We start from the raw sequence: 15123 nt of genomic DNA, 5'->3' as shown, positions 1-15123 counted from the left end.
GAATGCACACCTTCTCAACAACAGCAATGGTAGCGGCATGATGTAAAGGTGCTTAAGCCTGGCTTTTCTCACCTCCAGCAGTGGTGCTCACAGGCATGGCTTTATTAAACCACCGGTCAACAGATCTCCTGCAAACTCTGCTCTGTAGAGTCACTGCACATTTGCACTAAATATTCAGCTCCAACCAAAAATTGGAATTCGGAGAGTTCTACCCTGGAACCAATGGCTTTGTCTTACGATTGTTTGGCGAGGGGTTTGGGGGGAAGTTTGTTTTTTTTTTCGTCTTCACAGCTACGGGAGTGGGAGAGGCACCACCATACATTCCACTTCAAATGCACTCCTTCATTTCAGAAATATCTTAATTTTTATACCCAGCAAATGTAACATGGATTATACTTTTCATAGATCTTTTAGAAATATAAAACTATTGAAAACATTACTGGATAACCACACACTATCACTGGATGTCTAATTATCATGAAACATCCCCCACAAAAATCTCACAATTGCTCCTTCAAAGTCCATTATTGTTTCGCTTGCTTTTCTGAGCGTAACCCATCCCCGATCTCACATGTGTGGGAAGAGCTGCACCAAGCCAGTCCATCCACCCAATAGTACCCAATAGCACATGCCTTAGTAAGTCTATAAAAATTTGGCAAATATGGTATATGCTGATTCTCTCCCAAATACTCTCCCAGTCTCCAGCAATTTGTGACTCGAGAACTTCCTCAGTCAGAGGCGGTGTCTTCGTGATTTAATGGCCCTCAATGCATCTTTCTTTGTGAACCTGTGCCGTGCTGTACCGAACTCAAGTAGACTTCTAGCATCCATGGCATTCTGTAGTGAGGAACTCAACAGCCTAAGTGAAGAGGTGTCTCCTCTTCAGGACCCGCTACCTCGTTGCTTCATTTTATGCTGCTTTGGTTTTTGTATCAGGAGAGACAACAAATAACTGTTGCCAATTCACTTTCTCAACAACACTTATGATTTCATAGACTGTGAAATCTCTCCCTGTCTCCCTTTGTCGTAGCATCGTAGGAGGCACAGTCTATTCAGCTGCAGCTCGCTGGAAGCTGTTCCCATACCCTGATTGTCTCCGACACCCCTTCTTTCCAGTTCTGCCATATTCTATTTGAATATAGGGAGCCAGAACTGTACATGGTATTCATTACACCATTAACTATATATTTACAGTCAAATATCAGTTTCTCATTTTGTCCTCTGTATATTTCTAACCTTTGTTTTTTCACTACTACTGCTGATCCTTGAGTGGACATTTTCCTGGAGCTATTTACTACAAGCCTAGTATTTCACTCCCAAGTGGCTCTGAGTCCATCCAGATTAAGTTTGAATTCCACCCATGTCCCCATGCAATACCTTACATTCATCCACACTTCATCTCCCACCTCACTGCCCAGCTGCTCATTACTGAGACAGTCTTCTGGGGCTCCTTGCATCTGGCCTCATCTTTACCACCCTGAACAAAACCTTCTCAGCTGATCTTATTGTAAGTTCATTCACGCTATATTCAAGGATGGGCAATGAAAAGGTGCAGAAGTAGAGGTGGTCTTGTACAAGCTTACTGTCACTGCCTGGCAAGTACTCGGCAGCAATTAGCTGCCCAGCACCTCTACTGCTCTCTTAACCAAGCTCTCTGGAGGACTGAATCCGTCCCAGCTCGCCCTGGTACAGATCTCCCTTCTATTACTGATGAGATGGGATGGCAGCATGAATTACAAAGCTTTAAGACCTCAAGCAAGTTCCCTGTTCAGAGCAAGATATGCAGGTTAAAAGTTAATTTTTTTTTTTATTCAGCTTCCTGGTCTGATTGATAGTAACTAAATAAACCTGTGCCTTAGATCTCCAGGAATAAAACAGGGATAGTAACTTTCCTTCCCTCACAAACAAGTTGATTAAAGAAAATCTACTAACAGTTTTCAAGCACTCTGATAACAGAGCAACAAACACCGTGTAAGGATCCTAGTTTTTCTATGGGACCATCTTGTGTACTTCTTGGCGTTGTTATCAGACAAGTCTTTACTCCAAGAATTTCTCCTGTTCCCAACAGAAATCTTGATAGCTTGTTCTCTCCCTTCTGTCTTTTCCACAGTGTTAATGCTATTGTATTTGTTTAATGGGGTTAATATGTTGCTGGTATAATAATGATCATGTACGGATGTGATCATTATGTGCGATTAATTCTGCAGCTGCTGAAAAGCTTAGAGGACTTTTCTTAGGCGAGGGAATATCTTTACAACAGTCCTTCTCAAATTTATTACATGCAGACATAAACCCCAAAAGGCAGAAGGAGAAAGAATGAAGGCTGGATTAGAGGAGAGAGCGCTGCACCCAGCAGAGCAGTTGATGAAGGTTAAACATCATGTGGGCAGAGACCATCTCTCTGTTGTCTGTTTATACACTGACTAGCACAAATGATTCCTGGTCCATCACTACAATCCCAAAGTACTACTACCATGCACATAGTATGTAACTGGTTATAAATTTTTAAAGACATGTCTGCCAGTGGTGTAGGCTTCTCTTGTTACTTTTTTTATAGTAAACATCCTTTAAATGAACACAGTTGGTTTTATTCTAAGGTACAATACCACAGACCAAAATATGAACCCCTACAAAATGTTAGCACAGGTTAAAGATTTTAACAAGAACCAAAGAGAATAAGGTGCACAGCACACAAGCCATTAGCACTAAAATACTGAGGGTGTCCACATCTGACGAAACTGTAGACGTTTTTCTGCATGAGGCTTTTTGGCACACAATGATAATTTACGGTCCGATGCTGCAGCCATACTCTTGAGTGCTCTTAAGTGCTCTGAGTGATAATGGATCTATTTGCGTGATCAGGGATTATAGACTTAGGCCTATAACTCAGCATGTTCCCTAGAACAATACCTGGACACTTATCCTTGACGAAACTATCCTTAAATCTCACATATGTGACCTGAAAAGACGACACTGCCTGCAAGATTTAAGTGTCTGTAAGCTGTTCAGCTGTTTTCTAACCCAGTTATTACCCATGTAAGCACCCATGACTTTGATATTTACCTGACTCAGTTTAAAGGTTTAAGTGAAGGAGAAGATGTGCCCAGGAAAACAAACACATGCACAATCTTCCTTTCCTTCTCCAGAAAACCACCTGTTTTAGCCTCTGCAGCCTTTAACACCTAAAATCACCAATGCCCTAGTCCAGATCCTTCTTCTGAGCACAGTGAAATCCCTGTGCAAGGATGCCAAGGAGGGAGCATGCATGCTATAGGAGATGCTGAGCTCACCTGTGCAGGACCACAGGTGGTAGAGAAGAGGGTCAAGGTGGGCAAAAAGCACAGCTGCAGAATTTGCTGTTGTGCAAGACTCTCCCATTATTCCCCATAGCTCCAGCTGTCAGCAGCAGACAATACTAAAGCCAGTGGGCTGCAACAGGACCGCATATGGGTACTGTATAGGCTCTGTGCATGCAGGGCTGGGAATGAAGATGGATTCTGCCCATTGACTTCTCTCAATCTCACCAAAAACGGCTGACCTGAATATGGGCTTGGTATTTAAGTGTCCCAAAGCATTATTATATCTGAAATTCCCATGATACTTAAAGAAATAAATCACTCCCTCTGAGCATCTAACAGCAGAACCACAGATGGGACGCATTTGAGAAAACACAAGGGGTATTTGCTCACCCTTCCAGAGTGGGAGATAGCAGTTTTAGTTTTCACCTAGTCAATGACTTATGGAGCATCTCATTCAGCCACCAGCATGTTTCAGACAGTAACGATTGGACCTCACAGCACTCCTCTGCGGTGCCTGCAGGAGTTATCAGTGAAACGCTACTCCAGCATCTGAGACAAGTGCTGGTTTTCTTCCTTCGTTTTAACTACTTTCAATTTCTGCTTCATTGTGTTTTCCTTTTGTCACCACACTACTGGGAACTTTATAGGTGCAGAAGAACAATGCAGAATACAGAAGCAACAATGTGACTAGGAATAAAAGCAGCAGATTGCGATAGGTTCAGAATTTGCCTGTAATCATTTAAGAATTTCCGTGTTTCACCTAAAAACTGATCTAAAACTGAGAGATACTGGTCTGACAATGCTAAAGTTGATCTGGATACAGAAAGGATGCAAAGAAACAACTCAAGATAGCCCTAACAGCGAAGATGGAAGAACTGTTACGAAACAATGTCAGGACTATTAGTCTGGGTGGCTGACAGAAGACTTTGACCAGCTTATCAAACTGATTAAACTATGTTTACCTGAAGCCCTACAAACACAGACACGGAAAATTCAGCCAGAATTTAAAACGAAAGGTCCCTCAAGGAATGCCTCCTTTTCCTATATCCTGCTCCTGTTCTCATCTCATCAACAAACAAAATGCTTCTCAGGTTTAAAGATGCTGCCAACCAAGCTACTGCACTCCTGTGCACCCACCAGCTAAAAAGCTGAATGGGACGTCTAATCAAGGCAGCTAAACTTTCCTATGCTGAAAGCTAACCTGTGCACACACAGTTGATCTGCCAAACCCCAACCCACCAGAAGCCCAGGACAGAACTCCCCAGCACTCAAAGGCAATGCCTTTTGCTCAGCTTACTGAAACACATGGAGCTACACAACTGGCACCCAGAAAAACGTTTGTTGGAAGAATATAAAAAAAAATGTAATTTGGTCATGATATTGCAGGTAGTAAGCTGGAAGGCAATTATTGGAGTTCTATGCAGTGAAGACATTTAATTTATGGGAAAAGAGTGGGCATTACAGATGCCTGACCCAGCCAGGTACAAGCCAACTCATGCAGGGCCTGATTTAAGAGCAGAAGTGCTGCATAACCCACTTCTTCAGGCAGCTAAGAGACAAAACTCCAATATCACAGGTAGATACATAAAAACATGGCAGAAAAACCTGCAGCAAATTAACTTGGACCTGTACTGAGACTATTTCAATTTCATTTCTGAGAATAAAACTTCAGGATTTATCTACATTGCAGCATATATAAACACAGGTGTGCTTGCGTGCTACAGCACGTGGTAAGACTGTTGTCTTAGTCTGTCTTTGAATTACTAAAAAGGTCCCAACTTGAAATCTTTTAATAAAACATGTACATACAAACAAGAACAAGTCTTTAAGTAACTCACAAGGAGATCTATGTTGCCACAGCTAGTATAAGACTAGCTAGGCCTACACAGACTGGGGTCATGTGTTTTACTGTTGTATAGACTTGCCCTTAATTCTCAAGGGACTGACTGATGACACAGATTATTTCTGTAATATACTGAAGTATAGCTTAGTGAAAATTTAAGTTTTCACGTCCATATACTGAAATATTACACAAATATTTTGCTAGCTCTGGGCCAAAGAGCACAGCATCTTGCAAAAGCAATCTTAGGATTTTGTGAGCTGGAGATACTATGTCAAATCCAGTGAAGGCAAGGAACTGTCAAAGGTTATTACCTTTGACAGGCAGGCAACCACATCACAAAAAGCAAACACATCAACAAACAAAAAAATATTATTTCACATTGCCATTAGCTGCTGGTTTCAAACAGGAAGCAAAAGGACAATATGAGATCATAGAATGGTTTGGGTTGGAAGGGACCTTGAATATCATCTAGTTCCAACCCCCCTGCCATGGGCAGGGACACCTTCCACCAGACCAGGTTTCCCCAAGCCCCACCCAACCTGGTCTTGAACACTTCCAGGGATGGGGCATCCACAACATCAATGAATGAGATCAATACGGCACCGCCATTCAACCCCTGAAAGAGGCACCCCAGCAGCAAAGCAAATAACACCATGCACTATGGCTGCATGACTCCATCTGTATCATGGACATTAGCACCACTACCCTTCTCAATGACTAACTACAGCTCAAGCACTAACGAAACCTACTGTAAGGCAATTTCCATTTTTTCATTCAGGTATTGGAGGAAGGGAACTCAACTGTTGCAACCCAGAAGAACAAATTTCAAATCTTCTCTTTGCAGAAGATTTTCTTGTGCGGCAGCAGAGAATTCACAGCAGCAGGATCCCCAAAAGGCTCAAAGCACCAGGTCACCTAGCGCTCAGCAGCACAGCAAGGGGACTAAACCAAGTATAGCCCTGGGAAACACTTAATGGCACTAGGCAGGGCCTCTGTAGGTCACATGGTAACATATAATCACTTGAAAAGCGCTTCTTTCTTTTTATGGATCTGCTGAGAATTACCCTGTGCTTAGGGTATAATAACACTTTTGCCATAATCAGATGCTTTAACGATATATGCAATAAAAGAGACATTCAGGTACTACTGTCCCATTGGCTGTGTCTTCATATGATTGCCTCCAATTACACTGTAAAATTTACCAGCACATGTACTTGAAATAATGCTTTTAATTTTCAATCAGATACTCTGCAAGGAAACCCAGCTCAGAAATGACATAATTTAATATCTTGAGGAAGAAAATAAAAAGCAAATTTTGACTCAATGGTGTTATTTAACAGCAGTGAAAGTACTTACCAGGTGGCCTATTAATTGCGAGGTTTCGGAAATGACTGCCTTTGATCATCTCCACTGACAGCCGCCCCGTAGTGGCATTGTACGACAATCCCACGAGCAGCTCTGGCACCCCTCCATGCGACAGGGACCGTGTTGAAGAACCGCTATCACTGTGGGAGATTGCTGACAGACTAAGTTGAGAGTCTGCACTCACTCAAAGTCTCATCAGGACATTCACCACCACCCTCCCTTAATTTATATCTTGTAGCCTTGTTTAGTAAGATCTCTCTTAAGAAATGACAATGACTAAGAATGAGTTATGATGGGGCACCAGAAGAATCAGGGTATCACTTTTGCAAAAACACATCTCTTAACTTTCTCTTTAAAGATGAGGGACTCTGCGTAATGTGTTATCACTAGTGTAAATGAAAGCCTCTGAGATAAGCATACATCCTACTACATCAAATGCACAGTAAATCTCCTTGACAATGACTTTTGGAGGGAATGCATTTTGCAGTTTGGGTTTTTTTGTCATGTACTGTGTATTTTCTTTCTTTCTTTCCTTGCTACCATGATGGTCTTTCTACCCTGTTTTCACCTGGAGTATGATGTTTTATTCATTCCATGTGCACAACATTTCACTGAGCTTTTTATAGACAAGGAATCATGACAGAGCTCATCTACACAAATTGACTGGCATAGCCAGAGCTGGATACAACAGTGATGTGCATGGGAGACTATGAAGCAGCACAGCCAGTTCCTCCTCACATGACCCACCTCTCCACTTCCATCTGTCATGAAAAGGAACATTACTAAGCATTTCTGCTACATGGAAACTACACAACACAGAGATCTACAAAATAGTATCTAGTGCCCAATGAGATAGCTCTTGCACTGGCAGTAGTACAGGTCCACCAACATAACGGTGCACAAGAACTACCGTCCTTGTTGAAATTAAAATGTAATTAGCCTTGGTGGTTTCAGGACCAACCTATCACTTCTGCATGTCACAGCACTGGATGACTTGCGTAGAAGTAGCACATCTATATGATTTTGTGTAAGTTCCCCTGAATGAAAGGTATCAGGTACAGCTGGTCCCCATTCACCATGTGAACAATTTTATGGACTCCGTATTTCTTTCATCAGACTTACACTCAAGTTACTCCTTGGCTCCAAGACCAATGTCACCTTCACTTCCCTTTCCCGGCTGATGTTACTCAGGTAGAACAACTGCTCTCCCATCATCTTCTCTCCAATCATTTTGTGTACTGCATAGAGGCGGAAACGAATGGCGTGGCTGCTTAACTCCTCTGGCTCCAGCTTACTGAAGGTAATCTTATCCTTGAACATGGGGGTGGGTCCTCTCTGAACACTTGTCTTACCCCTCTGTTTCTTGCTAGGCATGAGGACTGTGTGCACTTGCCAGGTGCTCACACCACTGCGGTCTTTGTCTGGGATATCCCTGGCTTCCAAGATAGTAACTACTAGCTTTTGACTTGAGGTTTTATAATTGAAGATGACATCTAGATCACCACATTTACAGATGGGCTCATGAGCATCATGATGAGCTGGTACACCGTCCACTTCATTATGTTCCTGCAAAGAGAAGGAAGAAGTAAAATCTCCATTGTAGTTCAACTGCCTCTGTGCTCCCAACTCTATTCAAAAAAAATTGTTCTCCTCACTTGTGCTTGCAAGTATAGGCAATTGTTCTGCAAAATAAGGATCTCACTGTTTCTTGAAAGGCCGATGACAGTTAATTGCCTGATTTTGTGTAATATTCCCCATACAATCTAGTAAACAAAGATGCTTGTTGAAACATTTCCAACAAAAAGTTTCATCAGTATTTAAATGTTTTGTGGGAGACTGTTAATTTTGCAAAAAATTCTACACAGGGAAAAACTAAACAAAGGTGGTTTTTTAATTTCATTCATGTCAATTTTGAGGCATTAACAAAACTTTTTGGTTTCATTTCATTAAAAAAACCAACTTAACCTATTTGAACGCACACTGGAAGTTTTTCAAAATAGATTTTTTTACATTACTAGAATCAAACAATTCGGTCAAACCTGCTAACTTTTTGGATATTTTGTTCTGCTGGAAATGAAAAAAAATTAAGCCCTGTGCTCAGTTTGATGGGAGGGGAAATCACCATGTCAGAATTTCTTGCAGAACAGAAATTCCATTTCTAGATGTACCCTATAATTCAATACTTTTCATACAGCTAAAGCAATGATAATCAAGGAAAACAGCCTGATTAAATACATATTGATTCTTTATCCTCTTTTTAAACCTCCCAAGAGAAGCATCTGTTCCTTCTGTTCAGTTTGGATACTAATACATTCAGAATAAAAATTCAAAATAAAGAATCAAAACATGTGCAGACCAATTCACACACAATCTTTTACCTACTTTTAAAACAAAAATCATCTTGATAAAACAAGATAAAAAACATGGATGTTCACCTTACCTTTTGAGTGGGTGTATGCGTTTCTGTTCAGAAGTGCTTTTTTATCTTAGAGCTAGAATGTGCTTCATGTGATAAAGGGGTTGCTATAGCAATCAATGATTTGTATTTAAACATGAGTATATGGGAAAGATTTTCAGTTAATAGCCAGAAGGTGAATTAAGGCCTGTCACTAGCAGTCTGAGTCACCCTCCTCCTCAAACATTTATCTTCTTTTGCATTTCAAGTAATACTTCTTTTCAACACAGGAATCTTATTGTTTAGAGTACAGATGATGGGCCATAGGACTTCTGATGTAATTCCCTTCAGAAGTGTCTAGGGTGGTATATGTCTCAAACAAGACCTTGGACAAACCTCAAAATGTATACCTACTTCCTGTCAATCTGCTTTTCAAATGCTTAGATTCATCTGCCATGACATGCAAAGCTCCAGCTTTTCATACTTTCATAGGTGTTTAAGATTTGTGCACATGAATACCAAAGTCCACATGTGCACATTAGTGATGGAGACCTGCTGTCATACGTCTTGCAGAAGCAATGTCGAAGTGAGAAAAATCACTGCTTGGACAGCACATGAAATGACTTGGTTGCCCATAAAAATGCCTTTCTGTACAAACAGCAGGCTGCAAAGACAAAAATGCAATGCAGACCACGTTGCCTGGACAGAATGTGATGTTATGCAAATGTTAAGTGTTGCTGTGTAGCTGTCAAGTTATTTCTGTCTGGTGGATGAAATAATACTTAAGAAGGATACGTAATGGGATTGTGCTTGATTCATGTTTCCCTCCACATGTTCATCCCTCCTCACTTTCATCTGTGCATTTGCTATTGAGGAAATGGAATCAAGGCACATTTAAGAACTGCTGCTAAAGCGTGGAGACAACTGTGTTTGCAGCATACCTTTGCTTTCATCTACATGCCTGAGCTGGAGAATGCGAACTCCCATGCGATATCATAAACTCCCAAGTACAAAGATTCAAGAGGCACTTTCTTGCCCCAACAGGGCAGAGTACCTCATCTTCTGGGAGCGTGTAGGGCAGACTGAAGGTCACCAATCTAGTTTTTGACAGAACAGCCAGAAAGGATTTGGATTTCAGGAAATCTCAAATTGTGCTACTATAGCTGCGGCCACATCCACTGCAGAGAAAACTGCATGAACTGGAGGTAGAGAGGGAAAGTGAAATGCCAAACTCCGTGGCAATGACCTTTCTGTGGGCAACCAAGCTTTAGAGACCTCATGGGCTGGACCTTTCAGAGGGCACTGTGCTATCTGGGACCCACCCTTGTACAGGTTTTCAGCACACAAATCTTATGGATGTTCAATCTTCTTTCTGTGGAAGTCATTGATGGAATTCCCCTTGGCTTTTAGGGCTCAGCTGGGGCTACGAGTCCTTTGTGAATGTATTGGTTATGCAGACACTTAAACTGGAATCCAAGGAAAGTGTGGGGTTTAGATACTTCATCTTAATTTCTTTGTTTCCCTCTTTCCAGCACAGTTGTTGAGAGATCAAGCCAAGTATACTGATTGACACTGTATGTCTAACTCGGCTGTGGACAGCCAACGTCCACTTCACTAGGTAAAATAAGACCATTTCTGCCAGAGAAACCTGAAAAAGCAGCTAATTATGGACAAGGCTTGAAATGGTACTTATGGTTCCACTGCAGGGGCATAAAATTACCATTTTTGTCTCTAAAGAGAGGTCCTTTGAGTGGAGCATAATAGCGCTTGGACAATTCTGGTATGTCAGAACATTTAGTTCCTGCAATATAAAGTCTTTCATTAATCCACACAATACCTTTGGATGAGAAGCTGCTTGTAGTGGATAAACTGTGACTTGGGCATATCTGCCCCCTGACGCTATAACCTTTCTTTGCATTTTTAAAATGTAGATACCAGGAGCAAAATGACAGATGTATTCCAAAGGAATACAAAAGGACACTGGAGATGCTGCAGCACATGTGAACCATGGCAATGTACATCAAATGTGGAAAAGGAGAGATGAGCTTCAGATGGGCAGACAAACAGTGTGTGTCAGAGGCACACAGCAAAGAGAGGGCAGGGCTGCTGCTGCATGGAGTTCCCATGTGTTGTGTAGTATTTTGTGGGACGGGATTGTGCAGCAAACCAAAATGACATTCAAAACATCCCTTAGGGCTAGAGCGTATGCATCAAGGAGCTGCTTTCCATCTCTTTAACTAGCTGCAGGCAGCGTGCTCTGAGGAAAGGAACCTTTCCCTCAAAGCCCTGTTGCTCAGAGTGTGACAGCAGAATTAGTTTCCACAGCTGAAGAACAGTCTCTTTTAACTCAGGCAGAAGAAGATGTGACCTTTGTGCTGTTCTTTTGATACATCTGATGAAGGCGGCTATTTTTTCAGAAATTTGATCTTGTGCTAAAATAATAATGAAAACCAACACATCATGCAGAAAGATCATGAGAGAAAAGGTGGATGCTAAGTCATCAGGTGTTTACAATGCCTTAAAATCTGTAACGTTTTCTTGAGGCTTTAAAATATGGGCGCAGAACTAAGGGAAAGCAGAGGAGCTCCAACCTCAGGCTCTGCCCTTCCCTGGGAGGATGCCTGGTATCAATGGGGACCAGAGTGACTTGGACAAGTCACGGGCCACCCTCACTAGCTCCCTCCAGCTTTCCATATGCTTCCCATTGTCTAAGCCATAGAAACCACCTGGAAAAAGAGGCAAAAATCTCACGCAGTGACCACAGACCATGTCACAGACCCAGACACATCCTGCATGTACAGCCAGTAACAAAGCCCTGGGCCACCACAGAGTGCTCTTTGCTAAATGATAGTAAATGCTGTCAGGCAGCTAATGGCTCCAATTTCAGTTCAGATATGGCAGTCAGAAATCAAGCAATAAAACAGCTTCCCTGAATGAGTGTTAGTAGCAAGAGGTAAAATATCAGAAAAAGGGGAAACACATAGAGAGGGATGTATGTTCATGCACATATGCACACAGGAGTACCATTATCTTGTGCTGTGCTGATCAATTTTTCACTTCATTTCTCCTCTAACTTTTTTTGGCCCCCACATCCTTCAAAAGTTACACCATGTGTAATAAATGACAGTTCACCATACCTCAGCGGTCCAAGCTGATGAGCTGTCAGTAGCATCATTTACTTCAAATCTCTGGTTGGTAAATGCTGTCTCCATTTCCAAATCTCCATCCGCGGCTTCCTGGCTAACACCATCAGCAATGTCAGACTCCATCTTAGGCCCTTTACGCTGCCCAGTGCCCCTACTCTCAGTTGTCATTCTTGAATCAACAGATACATGGTCATCTTCACGATAAGATAGGTTGTCTTGGTAACTCAGTTGGCTTAGTCCATCCAGATCTAACAATTTTCAGAAAGAAAATAATTTCAGAGGGATTAGAATAAATTCCTCCCCCTCTACCTCCCAATATGTGCTTTTCTCTCCTTTCTTTTCTTTTCTTTTTTTTTTCCCCTCATCTCCACTGTATGCAAGAGACAGTTTCTACTTCCGAGTACTACAGCACTGAATTTATAAAATAACAGATCCTGTATAAATCAGCATTTGATGGAGTGGATATGGTTGTTTCTCGCCCCATCCTGAACTGAGAAACCGGTTACCTTTACTTGAAGAAGTTAACCACCAAATGCAATTATCAATGTAGTGTTTGGGATATTCAAGTGTCTTGGGGCTGCTTTGCATCCCCAAAGCAATCACTTCCATGAAAATACAGGTCAGACAAATTACAGAAAAGCAGAGCATAGGCCTTATGAACAGCTATCAGCAATTTCCTTCTATGCAGGAGGAGAAATAGGAGGAAAAGACAGGAGTTAGCATTGCCCTCAAGGGGATGGTGCTTGTGAGGAAAGGAGTTTCACGGAGATAACAGAGTGCCACTACAACCCTATCACCCACCCCTGAGAGCTTAGGTGCACTTGACCAGCCCCACAAGCCAAATATGAATCTCCAAATCCCATGTTTGGGCTAAATTGTCCCAAGAGCAACTGAGGGGAGATGTGTTCCCTAATTTTCTGCCTGCTTTTATCAGTTTTAATTCATCTGATCGTACACACTTACTCCATGGGTTAAAGTAAGGTTCATTAATGAGAATAAAATAATATTCTCTGGTTCAGACCATGGATTCCTTCTCTGCACCACTGAAGTCTCTATTTTGAACACAGGGCACTTTTCTCTACTTGAAGGCATCAGTGAGAGCTCTCTGGGTGGAGCGACACAGATAATTACATGTCCAGGGACACAGATGAAAATAACATCATGATTTGGCCTTGAATGTGTTCTGCAAGCACTTTCAGAAAAAAAACAGGGACCTTCCTCCTCCTAATACATACGATGCTAGGCCTTGCTTTCGGAACACAAAGAGCTAGATTCTGCCTTCATCTCTTTCAAATAAGCAAGGAGCAGTTACAGTGAAAGAAAACAAGTTGTGCTTCCAAACAGCTGATGACAGTAATGAAAACAGAATGACTTCCCTTGCAAACACAGCTATTTGGGGTTTAAAGGTTTCACAGAATGGTTGAAGTTGGAAGGGACCTCTGGAGGTCATCTTGTCCACCCCTCCTAACCAAGCAGGGACACCAGCTTGTTTGTTCTCAGACCCACAGGTGTGTTCTGAAGAAGGTCATTACTATAGAACAATAATTTTTTTCAAATTTGGTCTCCAACTCAAATTACTGTGTTTAATAGAAAACAATTATTTTGCTTTGGTTTAGATGAATCAATGTGTTCATTCCTCACCTGATAAATGAGACAGGGAACCTGGTGAAAACAGACATGGGGAAGGCTGAGGTACCAAACAACTTTTTTGCCTCAGTTTTCACTGGCAATTGTTTGTCCCACCATCTCTTGAGTCCCTGAATCTCAAGGCAGAGACTGGAGGAATGGAGTCCCACCCATTGTAGGAGAAGATGAGGTCTGAGACCCTCTGAGGGACCTGAACATACACAAGTCCATCGGACCTGATGAGATGCATCCCAGAGTCCTGAGGGAACTGGCTGATGTAGTTGCTCAGCTGATGTCCATTATACTTGAAAAGTCATGGCAGTCAGGTGAAGCCCCCAGTGACTGGAAAGAGGGGAATTTCACACCCAGTCTTTAAAATGGTAAAAAGGAGGACCCTGGGAACTACCAATCAGTCAGCCCCACTTCTGTTCCCAGTAAGATCATGGAACAGATCTTCCTGAAAGATATGTCAAGACATATGGATGACAGGAAGGTGATTAGACACAGTCATTATGACTTCACAAAGGGTAAACCCTGCTTGACTAATCTGGTGGCCACCTATGATGGAGTGACTACATTGGTGGGTAAGGGAAGAGCAATAGATGTCCTCTAACTTGACTTTTGTAAGGCCTTTGACATGGCCCCACACAACATCCTTGTCTCTAATTCAGAGAGATATGGTTTTGATGGATGGACTATCTGATGGATAAGGAGTTGGCTGCAAGGCCTCATACACAGAGCTGCAGACAATGGCTCAATGTCCAAATGGCGATCAGTAACAAGTGGGGTCCCTCAGGGGTCCATATTGGGACCAGTACTGTTCAAGATCTTTATTAATGACATAGACAGTGGGATTGAGTGCACCCTAAGCAAGTTTGCAGACGACATCAAGCTGAGTGGTGCAGTTGGTACACTTGAGGGAAGACATGCTATTCAGAGGGACTTTAACAGGCTTGAGAAGTGGGCCAATATGAATCTCAGGAAGTTCAACAAGGCCAAGTGCAAGGTCCTGCATCTGGGTCAGGGCAATCCCCAATATCAGTGCAGACTGGGGGATGAATTATTTGAGAGTAGCCCTGCAGAGAAGGACTTGGCAATACTGGTGGATGAAAAATCTGATATGACCCAGCAACGCGCTCTCGCAGCCCAGAAAGCCAACCATAGAATCATAGAATCATTATGGTTGGAAGAGACCTCAAAGATCATCAAGTCCAACCGTATAACCGATGTCACCATGCCCGCTAAACCCACTAAACCATGTCTTGAAGCGCCACATCTAAACGTTTTTTGAACACCTCCAGGGATGGTGACTCCACCACCTCCCTGGGAAATAACAGAATTTTTTTTTCAGAGGAAAATATCCTGGACTGCATCAAAAGCAGCGTGACCAGCACGTCGAGGGAGGGGATTCTCCCCCTCTGCTTTGCTTTGATGAGACCCACACCCCCC

At 42.3% G+C, this 15123-nt stretch overlaps 1 protein-coding gene across 1 annotated transcript in view; it reads right to left on the bottom strand.

Annotated features, from left to right (window-relative positions):
• Window positions 1-15123, bottom strand: part of SYT16 (synaptotagmin XVI) — a 40627-nt gene that overhangs the window by 6049 nt on the left and 19455 nt on the right. The window contains exons 2-4 of the mRNA XM_009696957.1: window positions 12040-12296; window positions 7632-8073; window positions 6499-6690 (exon numbers count right to left, since the gene is read on the bottom strand). Of these exons, the coding sequence (XP_009695259.1) occupies window positions 6499-6690; window positions 7632-8073; window positions 12040-12296 (891 nt within the window). The remainder of the gene's footprint in view (window positions 1-6498; window positions 6691-7631; window positions 8074-12039; window positions 12297-15123) is intronic.

This window comes from Cariama cristata, unplaced genomic scaffold (genome assembly GCF_000690535.1).
Source record: "Cariama cristata isolate BGI_N322 unplaced genomic scaffold, ASM69053v1 scaffold14803, whole genome shotgun sequence".
NCBI lineage: Eukaryota > Metazoa > Chordata > Aves > Cariamiformes > Cariamidae > Cariama > Cariama cristata.
The sequence above is the reverse complement of the archived record's forward strand: the minus strand, read 5'-3'. Positions and strand labels throughout refer to the sequence as shown.